The 19253-nt window shown below is 36.2% G+C and overlaps 1 protein-coding gene across 1 annotated transcript in view; it reads right to left on the bottom strand.

Moving 5' to 3' along the window:
• Window positions 1-280: 280 nt before the first annotated feature.
• LOC103600869 (teneurin-1-like) overlaps window positions 281-19253 on the bottom strand; it is a 61661-nt gene continuing 42688 nt past the window's right edge. Inside the window, exons 4-9 of the mRNA XM_008585202.1 lie at window positions 14396-14595; window positions 12966-13176; window positions 8540-8641; window positions 6125-6319; window positions 2972-3172; window positions 281-294 (exon numbers count right to left, since the gene is read on the bottom strand). Of these exons, the coding sequence (XP_008583424.1) occupies window positions 281-294; window positions 2972-3172; window positions 6125-6319; window positions 8540-8641; window positions 12966-13176; window positions 14396-14595 (923 nt within the window). The remainder of the gene's footprint in view (window positions 295-2971; window positions 3173-6124; window positions 6320-8539; window positions 8642-12965; window positions 13177-14395; window positions 14596-19253) is intronic.

The following is a 19253-nucleotide window of genomic DNA, read 5'->3' as shown; positions in this document are numbered from 1 at the left end:
TTTGGAAAATGAACAATTAAATGAGCAGGTAGGACTAGTGCAGTAGTTCTCACACCTTGGGGCAAACTGCCTAACCTCCCTGTGCCTCAGTGCATTAGAATCCATAGGGATGTCAAGGCAGGCAGACTACAGACCACCACATTTGACAAAAACATTAAACCAGATATCCTTGTACTTTCTGATAGATCTAATATGCTATGGGGCTATCATTTTTCTCTCATCATTTGATTAGTTTTGGTGGATAAGGTTTGTTTGGGGTAAGGGAGGAGTGGGTTGGGGTTTAGGGTACTTCATCTGGAAAAGAGGAAAAGAGAGGGAGCATAGAGGTATGTTCATAATTAGTTTTTTCTTCCCCTTCTGTGATTTTCTTCTTTGCTGGCAGAACTGGTGCACGTCTTTGTATCTTAGGGAGTAGGGATGTGCAGGGAAACTGAAACTCTCAGTATATCAAATTTAATGTTGATTCATTGGAAATACAAACACTTGAATTTATGCAACTTATGAATGGTACATTACCAGGAATTTTACCCAATTCTGAGGCATCAGGAAGGACACATAAGGGATGTGAGTGGTCTGAGGGAGCAATTATATGATACAGAATCACTATTCAATCAATACGTGTTAGGTCATGTATAAAGAGGCGAGTTTTTGACTCACTGTTAAAAACCCTATCATGGTAAAGACATTAAATGTTGGTGTTCTCTAGAGTTCTGACTTTCTTTATTCCCAATTTCCACATTCTCCCTGGAAAATAATGTTCATTCCTGTGGCTCCAGCTTAAGATTCTTCTATAAGTTCTATTCTTGACTATCAACTGTTGCTGGCCATATCTGCCTGGACCTTCTTTGGATACTTCCAACACAGCATGTTCACAACTGAGTTCATCATGACCAGCCCCTCTGCCCCAAACCTGCATTTTCGCTTCTGCTTTTTATCCCTCAGCTGGTGGTTCTTCCTTTTACCCAGTCACCCAGAGTAGTTATCCCTGTCTCCTCTCTCTCTCTCATCTACCATGGTGACTCCTCTCTGATCTGCCTTCAGTATTCTCACAACTACAGTTTCAGTTCAGGCTCTCACCACCACTGTGCTTCTGGACTACTCCAATCATCACACTGCACGTGTCTATTAGTTCCCTACATCAGCCATCTCCAATGGGTCTTCTCAGTTGCTGTCAAAGTTGTCTATCTCAGATGCAGTTTGTTTCAAACTACTCAGTGCTTTCCTGTTGTGCCAAGAAGAAATGCAAATTTCTTAGCACGGTGTGTAAATAAAACTCCCTACGTTCTGGCCTCTGCTCATCTCACTATTTCTGCACTCCTAGGCTGCAGTGAAAGCCAATGGCTTGCAAGTCCCCAAATGTATCATTTAGATTCATATCTCTATATTTTTGTTTAAGCTACTCTTTCTGCCTGGAATGTTCTTTCCTTTCTTGTCCATCTAATAAAAATGCAGTAAACTTTCTAGTGTTAATTCAAGTGTTAAGACCCCTATAAAGCCTTACCTGACTATCAGGCTTCTTCTCACAGAAATAACCTATCGCTCTCTCCTTTGTGCTCTGTGGCACATGGCCCTGAACACGGTCCAGCAAAGATACCTTTTTATACATGGTGAATTAGATGATGGGCTCCTCGAGGACAGCATAGTACAGTGGTTAAATGCATGGATTGTGAAGCCAGAAAACCTTACTCAAATTGTGATTCTGACACTTGTTATATGGGTGACTTTGAGCAAGTTATTTCACTCTCTGTGCCTCAGTTTCCTCATCTGTAAAGTGGGCATAATCACTGTATTTATAGGTTTGTCATGAGGATTAAGTGAATTAATACGGTAACCCTCAGAATATTGACTAATATATAATAATTGTTTGTGTTTGATATCATACTAATACTAACATTAATATTATTGTTTTAAACTTGAAGGTCTAGGCCATGATATTTTATCTGACACATGGAAGAATGAAAAATATCCAATAACAAAATTCATAATCAGAGGCTTTGTAAGAGGAACCATTTATTAATTCTACCTATTTAATGAGTATATGGTCTGAGGATAAGAAAGAAAGGCTATAAAGAATGGCCTGTTATTTTCAGTGCTTATAATTCAGATGGAAAAACCAGCCATGTGCACAAATACCTACATCACAATGCCCTCTGTAGGATTTTAGGGGATCCCTGTTTCTGATCAGAAAAGGTTTTACGGAGTGGCTAAAACTGTAGTTGGTCTTGGTGGATGGGTTGGATTTTCCTAGGTGGAAAGATAATAGCATCCCATGCTGAGGAAGAGGCATGAGGAAAAGTGTGAAAATAGATGTATTTGGGGAAAGGAGAACATACAGATTACTTTGGCAGAAAGAGGGATTTATGCAGGAAGCAGAAGTAGAAGAAGTCTGCAGATAGAGATTTGGAATAGTTTGTGGTGGGCTTTTGATAACAGGCTAGGATATTTAAAGTTTATACATAGATAATGAAGAACTATGGAAAATATTGAGGTAGGGAATGGGAAAAGGAAAGCAATGTTGTGGGAATAGTAATTGGGCAGCAGTATGGCAATACATAAAATGGAGTAGAGTTCCTGGGCTAAGTTATGTTTTTAGGTGGCCGGATACCCAGTGAAAATATTCAGCAGATGGTTGGAAATGCCGGATTATTTGAATTTGGGGGAGATATAGATTTGAAGTGATCTGCATAGGACTGATAGTAGGAGACTTGGGAATGGTTGAAATAACTACAGGGGACAACAAAATTAGGGCAGAAGTTCAAGCACAGATATATGACCATAAAAAATAAGATGAAAAAACAGGTGACAGTATGTTGTAAGTGAAAATGCAGTAAAATACGAACCTAGGAAATATCTGGAAGCCTCTTTTGACTCATGAAAGCATACAGAGCACACTTTAAGAAGCACTACCTTAAGGGAAGAAGCTGTTAGAACTTGGGAGTAGAGGAAGGAGAAGGAAATATCCCCAATGTACCTGTTGAGCAGTCAGATCCTGTCCACTTGGGATCACAGCTGCATACTCCAGTGTCCAGAAGAAAAGTCCCATGTCCTGAGCACTGCTCTTGACATATAGGAAGTGGAGTTTCACAGTTGACTCCTCCCCAGCCAGTAGAACAGTGACATTCTCCTTTTACACAGATGCCATGGCTGGAACACATTGGGTCTAAGCAGTCCTCTGAAGGCCCATAAAAGAAGGGGAAGGGGGAAGGGTAACGTTAATAGGGAATAGCTATGGCCAGCACACCTTAGGATAATGAAACTGAGATACATTGATTTTCTAGTATTATATAATTAATGCTGCTTTAATTAGGCAATAAAATGATTAATGCAAACACAGTGTTCAAACCAAAAGATTACTAGCACTTAAAAATATGGTAAGGTACCATAAAGTTTGCAATCCAAATTTAGAAGAAGGAAACCACACATATGCTCTGTGAAACTGTGAACAGTGTTTGGTACCGTCATACAGATTGGTGGGTGGACCAGTATGGACCTTCAATAGGAATTCCTTGGCTTTGCAAAACAAAACAAAACAACGACAACAACAACAACAAAAACCCAAGAGTTTTTGGTAAATCATTCCTTAACCTTTCCAAAATTGGAATGATAGCTCCCAGAAAGAACTTTTACTTGGTGGTCTAGAGAAGTTTATATAATTTTTTAAATCTTCAATTATTCAAAGTATTGGGTGAAGTGACTGCTGTTGCAAAAAATAATAAAATTTACGTTAGCTTATTATAATCTCATTTATTACTTAGAAACACTGAAAAATGCAACATTTTAAAGCCAATTTAAAATTTATTTTTTTCATAGCTACTGTTTCTCAGGACACTGTGACATAGTTTTCAATGTCTTAGACCAATTCCATTTGTCTCTGATTCTGTGAGTCTGGAAATTTTTGTATACGTTCTAACAAATGTATAAACTATTTTGAAGGTAGGTTCCTATGCTTGCCTTGGGAAAAAACTGCTTTGTGCTTTTAACTGAGTAACAATTTCATGGGAAATGGGAAGGTTGATTTCCAAATCTCTAGTCTTACCATTTGAGTGATATGAAACTAAAATAACCTATGATAATGAGGATGAGTGCTTTGAATTACTTTTCAAGCAATGAAAATAGACTGATATGCCTGCTTGCATTTGCAAGACTGCCCTAGTTTCAGGGTATGGCTTGTGGCCATGGAACAGACTAGGTCTACCTAAGCACTAATATTATTAGTATTATTGCAATTATAATTAGCCCAAGATCTCAGGGCATTAGCACAATACTATAATACCTGAGCTAATCAGCAAATAAATACTAGAAAGTACATCTAATTAGATTCATCATTTGGAGGGAGAGAGAAAATCCAAAGCATAGAATATTTTTTAGAAGGAGGCCATTTTGTTATATTAAAGTACAGCAATTTTAACAAACAAAACAATATTTAATTTAATATAACTCATTTTATTAAGAGACTTGCTTCAATGTATTTGTGTAAGTCATACTTAAATCAGAGGCACACAGTCACAGGATTATAGGCTCCAGTCAGGTGGCATACATAAATAAAATGGGCTGAATATAAGAAAATTAGGTGTGTTGGGAGCAAACTGTAAGCAAATGTCTTGTTTAAAGGGAATTGCTGCTACTTGGTTCTAGTTGACTGCCACTATGTAGCAATGTGAGCCCTTGGTCACCAGATTTTCTAGTGTTCAAGAGAAGCCAGAAATAGGAATTTTTATATGATACTTCTCTATTTTTAAATTTTGGCAAATAAATCACATTAAACAACAACAACAACAACAACAACACTATATGAGCCAAGTAAAACCCAATTTATAGGCCCAGTTCAGCAATGTCTTTCTTAAAACATTTTTTTCTATTGTATCTGAAAAATTTATACTGCTAAAGATGATGAGCATTCTTCTTTGCTATCTTGGTTATTCTACAAATTTTCTTAGTGAACCCCAGAGAAGACAAATTCAATCTAAGTCCTTTTCAACTATTTATAAAATTTAAATTAGAAAGGTCTAAATTAATCAGGTTACATGTCTTTCATGTCAAGTTGTGGATGTTGTAATAGACACCTTTTTTTTTTCTGTATGTGTGTGCCCATATGGCATCTGAATTTTCTACTTAAATATAATGATTGCAGTTGAATCACCATAAAAACACTTTCCAAAAGTAACTCAGGAACTCCAGTGCCTTGTCTAGGCCCAATGCCATTCGTTGGAACAGATGTAATCTTTACACCAAAATTTTACTATTGTTAATGGGAGGTGGAAGGCTGAAGTCTTGCTTGTTCATAGAGTGGAAAAAGATTAAAACCTTAAGAATGCTGTGTAATAGTCTTAATGAGCCATCTTTAAAAAGCAATTATAGTGCATTTTAGCAGTCTCTTTCCTGAACAACAGTTGTGATGAGACCATCCCATGGTAATGGTTTAATATTATTTCTGAAATTAGTCTTGTTTGAGGAATATGGCATGAAAAAGGTCTGATTACTAGTAAACTTATTTTGCAATGTGTCTCTTTAAATCATAAAACTATTGCCATTTTGAAGTATTATTTTTTGGCAAAGACTCCTTTGGGGTGAATTTAATATAAAGGCACTGCTTTAAAACTCATTAGTGGTAATCCTGCTTCCATAGGCATGGAAGTCAAGTTTCAGAACAAGGTATGTAAAAATAAATAATGTAATGCAATAATAATAATGGTAATTACAAATCACTCCCAAATAAAACATTCACAAAATGGCTCCAAATGGGCATATATTATTATTTTCATTGCTTTAAAGTGAGATGCAGCATTAATGCACTGTGTAATAATGAAAGCATATGAATTAACACCTAAAATCATCAATATAGAAAATCTCAGGTTATAAAACTGTGTTAGAAATGAGGGAGAAAGTACCATTTTTCACTACTACTCTGTGAGTGTCACAGATATGGCATCATGTATAATATTACAGACTGTCATAAGAGACATAAGCTCCCCCAACTCTAACCCCCTGATCCATGTACAAAAGAAATGTTTAGCATTTATTGTTTGCAAAAATCACTTGCATCTCTACTAGAAGCATAGAGTGACACCTTGGACAATTCAGTGAGAGAAAAGCCTAGAGCAAGAGATTAAAATGGAGTTCTGACCTTCCTCGCATATTTCTCCTTTGTATCCTGGCACACAGATGCAGACTCCCATGATGCAGGTGCCGTGACCAAAGCACGTAGGGTCAATACATTGTTCTTCTGGAACATCGCACTCTGGCCCCTTCCAGCCATTCCGGCAGACACAGTGTCCTTTCTCATACTCTCCATTTCCTCCACACAGCACAGGGCACGAATCTGAAGGTTGTCAAATGAACTTGTAATGTTCTTGTAATGCTTTCAAAATCTCCAAAGAGCAATTCTTTATTGATTCTTGTGTAATATTCAGGCAAAAATTTATACTATTTCTGTCTTACCCTTTATTAAAGTTCATGATTATAAACATAGAATTTTCCTACTATGGGAGTGGGGTAAAAATAAATTATAAAAATATCCTGAGTGGAGAAATTATTTCAAGTATTTAATTTTGATCCCACCATACGCTTAAACTATTACTATTATTATTTACAGTTAGGGGTTTTCTCTCCTAGGGGTTTTTACTATTGGGGTTTTTCTCCCTCAGGAAGATGTATATTACCTTTAGGAAGCAAAACCTGAAATTTAAAAAACTAATAAATAGTGAGATATTCATATTATAAAATGTTATCTTTAAAAAGTTGTGTAATTATAGATTTATACTGGACAGATGTCTACTCCTATAACTCACTGTGCAGACCTTTATTAGAACACTTATTCTGCTTTGTCATTGTTTGTCTCCCTATTAAAACTATGGGCTTTTTGAGGACAGGGCCTATACCTTCTGTCTTATTCATTTTTTAATACCAACCATCACCTCTACCTCCACCCCCAATCTCCTCAAGATCTATCATGGTGCTGGGAACCTAGCAAGTACTTCAGAATTCTGTTGAATGGAATTTAATCTAAAGAAACTGAGTATCTGAGAAACCTGAGATTAATATATTAGCAGACTGGGAACTTTAAGAATACATTGAAAATGAGCAGAAGGCATCTCTAAAGTAGTAACTATAAACCCATGGGAAATCATGGTGTGATTTACTTAAAGCTTTTCAAGAATTAACTATGGGCAAGTCTGGGAAACAGTAAAGTTGGCTAAGTTTAACTTCCTACTTTCCAATGTTTACTTTCTAGGCTGCTTACCCATTTGGTGATTACCAGCTCACTCCAGTTACACTGGTGTGTATAAGCAGTTACCAACTTTGCTCATTTTAAAGTCAGTCCATTATGAATTAAAAAAATATTACAGTTTTTAATGATGGTAGTTTTCAAGCATCAGATAAATGTACAAAAACAAGATCCTCCATCTACAGCAAATAGAGCAAAATTTGTTTCTGAGATGCTACTGTGTATCAATGGTGCACGCACAAAACAAGTTGCCAGTCTAGACAATACAACAGAGAAATTTCTAAGGGCTATTTGCAGGATTATCTCCAGCATAGTTTTGCCAGAATACCAAATCATCCTTGTATAAATGGAATCAATGATCAACTGAATTATGCAGGTGCCAGTGAGAATATCCACACATGCAAACAAGCACACGTGCAGACTGTCTGGATTTTAGGGCAGAGAGCAGTAAAAGACTAGGTTGAATGTTGCATTTTCAGTGAGGTTTAAACTCCCACAGAAAACCCAAAGACCAATAAAGCAAAGAGATGATAAGTGGTAGCTGTAAGATGATCTCTGTTTTTTAAAACAATGTTTTATTTTGTTTTTATTGGTTATGAATATTCATGGGGTACAAAGCAAATTGTCACCACTTGTGCCTAGGAAATATAAGCATCATGTAGTGGTTGGGTCAGACAACCTAGACACAAATCCCAGCTGTTAGGTAATCCTGGCTAAGCCACTTAACCTCTTTGAGGTTGTTTCTTTGACCATAAAACTGGGATAATAATAAACCTATGTCATATGGTTATTGTAGGAAGTAGGAATCAAAAGAGGTAACACAAAGTGTTTAGACCAGTGCCTGGCATAATAAGTGCTCAGCTTTTGGTGGTGGTGGTGGGGGACATTGCTGCTGTTATTGCTGCTCCTACTGCTGCTGCTATTACTATTTATACTAATTCTGACTTCTCAAATGACATCTATTTCCCTAAACTAATCAGAATTACAGAATAAGAAAGAAAGACACAGCAATCACAACAATACGTTGAACTTTCGAAAGGAGAGGACAGAACTGAGGTTACCAGAGATGGGTAAGGGGAAAGGGGGAAGGGAGACAAGGGAGGAATTGGTAAAGGACCACGAAAATTGATTACATTGTATAAGTTGAATATACTAATTATCCTGATTTGTGCATCACATGTTGCACACAGGTATTGATATTCATCTCTGTACCCTACAGATGTGTACAGTCAACTATGTTTCAATTAAAAAAAATAAAAAAATAAATGAATAAAGGATATGTCAGACACACACAAAAAGAGTTACGAACATTACCTCTAGCACAGTCAGGTCCAAGGAATCCTGGGAAACAATGACAATGGCCAGAGATACACTCTCCATTTCCATTGCAATTGGTTGAACAGTCATCCATTATTTCTATTAATACAAAGAAAAAGGAAAGAGGATGAACAAACTTACAGGATGTAGAGGCTTTAATTTTTTTTAAGTTGCAGGAACTCTGGGCCTATAACCATTTTGCCCTCTGCTATCTATGGAGCACTTCCTGCTCAAAATCAGATGACAAAGACTTCTGTAAGATGTCACATGCAGTACAAAATTATTAAAAGAGCTCTGGATTTGCTGAATTGGCTACTCAAGAATAGAACTAAAAACCAGTCTCATCTATAAAGTGCATAAAGCGTATAGAAGAATGGTATTCTTGAGAGACATTCATGATAAAGCTAAAATGTACAAGAATTATAAAGCATTTTTCAAAAGCAAACAGGCCTAAAAATGCAACCTGGAAGACTAAGTCTACTGTTTATTTTTCAAATTTAGGTTGTAGCAAATAAAGTTTCTTTTCTAGCAACTTAGAATATTTAATCTACTGTCTTGACAGCTTAAATATGATAATCAGTATTTCATTTTCATTAATAAGTGACAATGGAGGCTTTTAAAGTAAGTGTTCATATTAAATTCACCACCACTAAAAGCATTAGAACCTAAGTATTTTGTTGAGAAATGCTTTCTTGACTGTAAATGCTTATCAGTTCTCTGCCACTAATTTCCTTTCAATCCATTCTTAGAGAAGAATAGGTTTCAGGGGAATTGAGAAGTCTTTGTATGTGCCCATAGGTAGTTCTGGTGACATAATGATGTGCAGTGCAATAGAACTCTGATAAGTCTTGTGGTAACTTCTCTGAAAAACTGCAAAGTTATATAAATGTCAGTCTCTGACAATGAAGTTAAAAATTGTTTATAATTTAAAATTGTATTTGAGTATAATAATGATCAAATTCTAAGTCCATGAACTATTATGGTACTTATTATTAACTCTCAGTTTTTTGTATGTGTGTTTTTTTTTTTTTTCCTTTTTGTCTTTTTTCGTGACCGGCAACGGATCGCAACCCTCAGTGTCGTGCCCGTACCGGACCGGGACCGGCAACGGGATCGCAACCCTCGGTGTTGCGCCCGCACCTCGCTCAGCCAGTGAGTGGCCGGTCTGTATGTGGGATCCGAACCCTCGGTGGGTGCGCCACCGTGCTCCCAAGCGGCGCACTATAGCAGTGCGCCACCGGGCCGGCCCTATGTGTGTTTTTTTTTAATACTCTTCTCACTACTCCTTTCTCCTTACTCCTTTTCCATATTTAGCAATCTTGGACTCTGGCCTATTAAACTCACACTTCTCTTATGTACCAATTTTTCCTTTTTCAATCCAAATTGTCTGCCTCATCAAGTTTCATTTGGATAAGCTATTTCTGATTAGAAGGAGAGATTTTAGAAGGTGGTCCTGGCATTTTCCACTGAACAATGAGAGTGAGAATTTATAATGAGGATTGAGAAATAGCATTTCTATGATTGCGGTCTGTGGGCCACTTGTATCAGTAGGTTCACCTGCGGCACTCAAAATGCAGATGCCTGGTTTTCAGCCCTAGATCTACTGAATGTGTCTCTGAGGGATATAGCCCAGTCATCTACATTCTAACAAACACTCCAGGTGACCCTGCAGGTGCTCACCACATTAAAGCATTAATAAATGCTTTAAATAGTAAACTTCCATAGTTAGTGAACTTGTGATCTAGATATTGGAGTTCTGCCTTGGGCAGAATAAAAGCAAGACGAAGAAAGTGGTATCTAGCCCATTTGGGGGATTCTTAGAAAGATGAGAATGAATCCAGTGGCTGTGTAGATATGCTAGAATCAAAAGCCCCTGGGTATTTGCATCTGTACTAATGATAGGTTTTACTTCTGTCAGTTTTTCTCATGGGAGAAACTAAACGTAATGAATATTCTTATGGAATAAGTATGGTCTAAAGGGCATGGGCTTTGGAATCAGACATGCTGGGTCTCGAATCTTAATTTTGCTACTTGCTGTCTGTGAGACTTTGCCAAATTATTTATTCTTTCTAAGACTCCATTTCCTTACTGGTAATAGAAGTATCACTTTCCCTGAGTTATCAGGGTTGTGATGAGAATCAAACAAGATAACTGAATGTAAAGCAACTAATAAAGTGCTTGGGGCAGAGTGGCACTCCATAAATGGTATATATTATTATGTTACAGAGCAGGTTGCCTGAGATTAGGTGATATTGACAGTTCTGCTTATGCTACTGAAAATAATATATATTACTATAGGCCACTGTCTGGCCTATATTAGTCATTCAACAAATGTTAGTTTTAAATTCTTTCTCAATCCTTGTTAATACCAGACCAAATATAATTAAGATCAATCAACTGATTCTAACATTATCATGACATAGATGAATGAACAGCATTTAGAACAAATTCATTCAAACCTTACTTTGTTTGTCAGCCTCTTTTTACTCTGATTAAGATAAACTATAAAAATGTTTAAAAATAATGGGGAGAATTTATGGTAAAGGGCTTACTTGCCTTTTGATTTTTTTGTTTTGAAATTCCCTTGCATTTTCTTTAAGTGAAATAGTAGGAGAAATGTTTCTGATGCTTCTAATCTTAAAAAAGCAACAGAAAAGCAAAGAAACTGACTTGCATTAGCAAAAAATAGATATGAGGGTACTTCAAAAATATGAGGATACTTCAAAAAGTTCCTAGAAAATAAAATTTAAAGATAATATGAATCTTTCCACAAACTTTTTGAAGGACCTGTGTATGTTATCGAATATGAAACTAACAGTTTGATATCTGGATGACAGGAATTGGATCTCAAATGTTAGGTTCTTTACGGGAGGAACTGAGGAACAGGAAAAAAACTCCAAGCATGTTTCTGGGGCTATTGATTTTTGAAAGCTTAACAGATTGGTTAGTGTTTTTAACTTGAGGTTAGGGGTAAGGATAACAGAAAGAGAGAAAATCTTCACAAATATTTTATATCTTCTAGTTTCTCTAATTTCTTAGGGAAAACTCAGCTTCTCATAGCGTACTGGCATTTGCATTATCAAAATTAGGCCTTGATAGAAAAATATCATGAAAGGTCCATCCTTTGAAACTGTCCCACCGAGTCTATAAGTGGCAAAACAGTGACATGACTTAAAATATTTTTTTCTAATTTAACAAATACCTTGTCTTTTGAAGATGTAAGATCAGTGGAGTTTTTCTCTAGGGGAAAAAAGCATCAGTGTAATTTTATTGCCTTTCTGATTACTTTAGAGGAAAGTTTCTGATAATCTTATGGCTGGAATACCATTTTCTACTGACTCAAGGTCTTCAGCATAGAATGTAATTGTTATAAAGAGCAGATGGTATATCTATTAACAGTCAACACATCTTACTAAACATATGGCTGAACAGGTTAACTAAAGGATAAAATTGTGAGAGTTGTATAGAAAACTGACAGCTGTAAAATATTTTCTCTTCTTTTAAAAGACGTGCTTTAGGAAAATTCACACAATACAATACTGTGTCTAAGAGTTGATTACCCTTGGGACTCTAAAATTGCTAAAGAGCTCAGCTTTATTCACACAAAGGGTCATGGGGAATGAATTCACCATAAAAAAAAAAAAGGGAAAAAGAATGACAAAAGAGTGAGATGTCTCTGACTAACTAGGGTGAAAGTGGATAAAAGTGTGTATAGGTATTGTATTAAAAATAACATGTTTTAAAAGGCCCTGAGCACACTGAAAGAGCCATTGGAATAATTTTCAAACTAAAAAATTCTAAAGGAAAGAGATTTGAATGACCCAAGTTACTGTTAGGTTATATTTTGAAGGCTTAATGGTTCTAAAATCAGTTGTTCTAAAGAACTGTACTGATGCTAGTTTTTCTATTTTAAAAGGTATTTATTTGCTTTTTCATTTATAATAGAACTTGAGTTAACAGGGCTTCTCTTGCTTACTCCCTTCTTCACTGAAGTTGTTCATCTACGAAGCATTGGTATTAGTACTACTCAGATCATTATTCCTGTTGAGAACATATAAAAAGGCAAACGGCAAGTGTCCTAGAATAGCAGCAAATAACAGAACATTTACAAAATCTTTTTTTTTAAATGTTTTATTTTTTTATTTTATTTTATCTTTTATTTTTTTATTATTAATTTATTTATTGTTTCAATTTATTTTTTCAATTATTATTAGCATATTCATTATTACAAATCATGATTTTTCTTAATCAGCATTTAAACATTATCAACAGCAACACAACTTTTCTCATAGTGATCTATCCTCAATAATGACCTTAAAGCAGAATTAGGAATAAGCTTAAATAACACTCATATCACTTTCATCACTGACTGTGTCTTTCTAGAGTTATACTGTCAATTCGAATAATAGCCAAGGCAGCTTACCAATTGCTGTAGTTAACACGAATACTTGCTCCATCTTTTTTCCGTCATTGTAAAATGCTAGATACCAAGGCCCTTGATCCATATACTCTATGAAACCTGTCTCCTGAAGTGAGGTTAAGATTAGGTTACGAGGGGAGTGCTGGGTATCTTCGGAGCCCTTGGAGTCGTGCTTGACCAGTTGTTTGCCATCCATTAGTTTTACAAAATCAAACTGGAACAAATACAGATACAAATATGAGCAACTACTTTTACTTCTAGACTGATAAATATCTCTAATTTCAATTGCCCTATTTCATACTTCTTTGCTTTGGAGGTGGGCAAAGCGGAAGAGGAGGTTATTGATTCTTGAGTATATTTAAACTCAAAAGCATATTATTAATTCTGAAAAAAACCCTCACTATATTTATAAATGTTATAAACCTTTCAGTTTTGGAATATTCAAAATAATTGTTTAAAAATGAATAAACCAAGAAATAGAAAAAAAATCTTATTTAGTATTATGCAAGAGAATCTTGACATTTTACTAAAGTATCTGTTAGAAGATACTTGAAAACATACATTCTGCTCAGAAATGTTACTGTGACCTTCTCTCCAAATTAAAAACAGTTTTTATAGTTTTTAAAACAAGTAAATGAACAGTCAAAAGTTGAAAACATGCATCATAATTTACTACCTTTGTGGTAACATTTAAATATTCAAAGGGCTTTCCTCCCCCTTTTTTTCTAATCAGTGGAGAAGCACATAACACGTTTCCTTGAACATTTTTTTTATGAGTCATATTTAAATGGCATTCTAATTCCCTGCCTATTCTGGCCTTGAAGGTAAGGTTTAGCCTATAGTCATATCTGTTGGGAAAAAAGTAAGTCCAGATGTTTGACTACTTTACTTCTTAGATGGAGCAGGACCCCAAGTGAGTTCATGCAGGGAAGAAATAAGGGAAAAACTCAACAAGAGAAATGAGGTGATTAAGGTTTATGGAACGGCTATGTAAACCATAGAGGTTTTACATTTTTTGAATTATTATTAGCAACAACAAAGAAATATTCTACCCGTAAGACAAAACCTGCCTTTTAGACTCATTTCCCAGCAATTTCTGATTGATGTGCATTCCTTTGTTGGGACAAGTGGGTATGAAACCAGTGAAGGGGCACTAAAGCTGAGTCAAATGAAAGGGCTGGGAAGCTCATGATCATCCTGCTCCAGGAAGGAGAGGTCAAGTATAAAGGATATTTTCTTAAACTCTCTTTTCTGAATCTGCCCTGCTAAATGTTATTCCTTATTTTTCCATGCCATTTTTTTCATTAGTTTGAGGGTGATTATTCTGGATATTTGCTTTTTATAAATATTTTTCTGTCCTCACCTTTAACTCCCGCACACTTTACAAGTCCACAAAGCCTGGGGTTCAAGAAAATACCTATAATTGATATTACCTGAGTATGTGTAGGTGGAATGTTTCTTCTGCCATAAATTCCCAGCAGAGAGTCCTTGGCTAAAGAAATATTGAATTTCAGATATATTGGATGGTGGATAGTAATCTGGAAACGCCAGAATAAGCCAGGTGGAATGGTCTGCATGACCTGTGCGCCAATGTCAACTTCTCCGGTGTCTATTGCCCGTCCCTTCTGAAACACTGGTTTTAAAGGTAGAGAAAATTATACATCATATTAATCTTAATTTATAAAGCAATGGTTTTCAGCTTTTCAAAAACATATATATCAAAAACAACTTAGCTTTTTCTTTATCCTCACCCTACCCATCTTTCAAGGCCTTGCCCAGAATAAATATCTTCCAAGGAGCCTTTCCTAACCAACCACTATGTCAGTCTCCCCTTTCTCTTAAACTGCTATTGCATTTATTTCAATCAATTTGATTCATTTTAACCATTATTTACTGAGCACTGTCTCGGTAGCTGCAAGAGATACAAAAATGAATAAAATGCAGTTGTTGCTCTCAAGGAGCTTTGAAAATAGCAGCGGAAATAGGACAAGTACACGAATAACCACATTGTAAAGGACAATAAGTGCTCTGCATATTCAAAGGAGGGAAAGGTATTTGGTTGAAAGATGTTCCTCATCCCTAGCTGTCTCTATCCCCTTTATCATCTTTTATTTCTCTTTAGCACTTATCAGCATCTAACATAGCATATATTTTACTTATTTACTGTTTATTGCCTGTTTCCCCCCAACAGAATGTAAGCTCTGTGAGGGCAAAGATTGTGGCTGTTTTGTTCATTGTTTTATTCCTAGTACCTAGTAGAATGTAGGCAAATGTAGGCAAAGCATGTGTGTGATCAATACGTATTTATTCAATGACTGAATAAATGAGAAAAGGGTTAGTATGGGCAGTGGCATTGAAGATGAACCTTGGAGGAGGGAGAGGATTTCAACAGAGCTGTTAGGCAGGGTGTGCCACATGGAAAGAACAGCTTGACCTAAAACAAAGAGGAGGCAAACTATAAAGCTAAAGTGTGGGGTATGTGTATGTAGAGAGGAGTAGTTGAAGATAGGGCTGGCGGGAAAGGATGTCATCACATTCTACAGGGCCTTGAGTGCTAGTCAAAAGGGTTTATTTAGTAAGGGGTGGAAAGCCATCAGTGGTTTTTAAGAAAAGGGGAGAGGCTTGAGTACATTAGAAAAGCTAATTTTGAGGCAGAAGTTAGGATGAATTAGAACAGGGGGACACAAGAATAATATAAGACTTTTGGGGCAATGATTCTGATGAAATGACATGAAGATCTAAATTTAGGGTGGGCCCAAACAGGTCATGTAGAAAAAGTACATTCCAGTGAAAAACAATTTAGTGTGAACAAAAAGAAAGTGGAAGATATGACAGACAATGCAAAGGGAGATTCTCTAGCAGAGTGTCTCAAACTTTGATGTGCATAAGAAATGAGTCTTGTTAAAATTCAAATTCTCATTCAGTATGTCTGAAGTCAGACATTTCTAACAAGTTACCAAGTGATGTCCATGTTGCATGGTCCATAGCCCACACCCTGAGAAGCAAGGTTCTTGAGGACATTAGGTGTAGGGGATAAGGGAGGGTCAAAACTTACTTCATGATTGTGAGTTTGGGTGATTTAGATAGTGCTAATAGCAAAAACAAGGAACATAGAAAGAGCTGGTCTGTGAGGGAGAATGTTGAGTTTGGACAATCAGAACTTTATCATTTATTGTCATATTTTGTAGTTATTTCTGATGTGCTAGTTTATATAAGTTTCTGTGAAATTCTTTGATGTGGTGTGGGGAGGGAAGGGACACAAGAGGAGGAGCAAGAAATAGTTTACCTTGATTTTAAGCAAGGAGGGCTACACCTCAGGAGGGAAAGTTGAATTTGGCCTCATTTCACACTGACTTTATATTTTTCAGCCATCAACTCTTTCTCCACATCAAACACAGTTTAAAAACACGCATGGTCTCTGTCCTTTGTGTTCACCCACTATAAGATTAACAACCCATTAAGAAACACACCTGCAGTGGCTTTATTCAGAGGCCAATGCCTTGTAGCTTTTAACTCCCTAAAATACTTCCATTATTGCTTTTTGTGTTAAGGCCAAGAGTAATAACTATTTTAAGAATGCTCACTGTTAACTGTTAATAATAGATTTCAAATGCAATTTTGAACATAATTATGTATTGCAGAATGCATAATTTTGTGGAATTGACATTTATAATAAAATACGCCCTTTGAGATGATAAATGACCAACTGAGAACCTTATTTTGCACACAAAGTTACTTTTCTCCATGTTGGACAGGGCAATTTGGTCCCCAAAGGGTTGATCATATATTTAACTCTTAAGGTCTGGGAGCTGACAAATGTCTTCAATGAGCAGGCAATTAACAGACCATGTTTATGTGGATACTTCTGTTATCAACTTAATGTTCAGTTTATTCAACTGCTATCCTCATTAGGAGCTTTTATCACTTCTTAATATGTATCATTTGGTGGTGCAAACAATATTATAAATATAAGACAAGTAAAAATATTCTAAGTTCAACAAACACTGGTTTAAAGATTCTAAGAACAGCCTTTAATGAATAGACGCTGTCGTTTTTAAAAATCTGGGCCAAACTGGCTGATGGACATTAACCTTTATATACAAGCCCTACCAAATGCTACACTATCTCTTCTTTCTGCACTTTATACCATCATATATTGTATGATAAGGCTAGTTAAATGTTATTCACTAAACTGACGAAGTTATGTTTTGGGGGTTTCCTGGTTATTAGCATTACTATGTATCTGGAGTACATGTGCATAAGTCATTTATAAAAATGATTTTAAAGGAAGACAGTCTTCCCCTTTGAGAGCCTATATTACAGTTAAGATGAGGTAGGTGAACAGAGATAACATCCGAATGAACCTGTGAACTATAATTTAAATAAAAATAGCAAAGCAAGCTGGTTTTGGTGATTTGGTACTAGAAAAGAGAAATTCTCACAGCTTGCAGGTGGAAAATTTCTCAGCCTCTAACCTTTCAGTGCTTCATGCTTCAGAAAGGAATATATTTCCCTGTTAGCAATCTATACCACTGAATGGCCTGCTTCATTTTATCACCTCTCAAATATAGTGATTATGAGTTCATTTGTTATTTTGCTATTTTGCTTAACGTAGCTCAAGGATGGTGAAAACTAAAAGAAGAAAATTACACGCAGAAAAGCAATACAAAATGTGATTTTTTGGAAGAAATTCTGCATTAATACAGGTAAGTGGAATAGATTTGGCCAAACTTAACATTGACTGATCCTTTGTTTGCAAATTGTCAATAGCAAAGTTAAAATAGAGTACTGAGGTACAGTTTTTGTAATACTTGTTTTAACTGTCATTTAATCACTAATTTTACTGAAGCATATCAGAAGGCCTAGGAAGACTATATTCTCCAGGAACACAATACTTTGCCTTGTACAAATTCAAGATGAAAAGCTGAGAGCCATGGATCATATCAAACTGTGAAGTACTATAGTTATCACAGTCTCACCAATATCCACCAATTTTGTTTGAGATAAACACTCTCTTTATAGGTTGCAACACAGGCATCAACTGCTGAGCAAGAAAAACCAATGGCAGATAGGCTGTGTTGAAGGACGGCACACTAATTGAGGGTAGCTTAGTTCAAAAAGAAAAGGTCAAGCTACCTAGAAGGTAAAAAAACAAAAACAAAAACAAAAAAAGAGGCCTGTAATTGGTGACAAACACTGCACGCAGTGGCTGTATCACCTAAACCCAGGTTTCATTTTATCTAGACTCAGACACATACCTGAATACTAATAACATGATTATTAATAACAATGTCCATATAAAATAGGGGGTAAATAACTATATTCTGGACATATACATGTATTTTTTTCTACTTAATATAGGTAGACATGCTACATTCAATGATTCTGTGCAAAACTCAGTCAAAATTGATAGAAGATACTGACACATGGTCATTAAAAGGATTCTACTATTAGGTCTTTATGTAAAAATGACTAGGTTAAAGGCTGTGGTATTGTTTATAACAGCAATCTGAGTAGTCTTTTGAAGACATTTGAAAATTTCATAAAAAGTGTCTAAGCTGTGTTATTCAAAGAGAAGAGAAAGAAATATTCATTAAGAGCATATTTGGGGCTGGCCCTGTGGCTCACTTGGGAGAGTGCGGCGCTGGTAGCGCTGAGGCTGCGGGTTCGGATACTATATAGGGATGGCCAGTGCACTCACTGGTTGAGCGTGGTGCAGACCACACCATGCCGAGGGTTGCGATCCCCTTACTGTAAAAAAAAAAAAAAAAAAAGCATATTTGTCTTTCATTTCATGCTATACAGCATGTTCAAAATCTTCAAGACATCGGTGTGGTCTTTCAGCTGAATTAGTTCTAGTTTGTGTCTCATGATTTAAGTAACATCTTCTTTATGTTCCTTTAAATATAATATTTGCTTCGCAGTAACAAGTCCTTATAAAATTTAGAGTATTAGTGCCCAGAGCAAAATGAGAAGGTAAAATTAACCCTGATTCCATGTGATCGGAAGCTGTGAAGAGATCAAAAGGGAACAGCAAAAGCCATCTAAAAGGTAGATGGAAAAGCTGCCATTTGCGTCTACATAGCCTCATATAGTTTTCTTTAAATGAGCTGTTGGGGAAAACTATGTATTCAACTCCCAATTTTTCAGGGGCAGATTATAGAAATTCTGTATTACATGTGCTTTTTGTATCCATTTTATAACCTAAGAGTAGTCAGGAGAAAGAAAAAGAAGAATTTAGGGCCGGCCCGGTGGCGCACTGGATAGTGCGCCGCTTGGGAAGCACGGCGG

The sequence above is a fragment of the Galeopterus variegatus genome, unplaced genomic scaffold (assembly GCF_000696425.1).
Source record: "Galeopterus variegatus unplaced genomic scaffold, G_variegatus-3.0.2 Scaffold3490, whole genome shotgun sequence".
Taxonomy (NCBI): Eukaryota; Metazoa; Chordata; class Mammalia; order Dermoptera; family Cynocephalidae; genus Galeopterus; species Galeopterus variegatus.
This window is presented reverse-complemented; position numbering and strand designations above follow the sequence as displayed.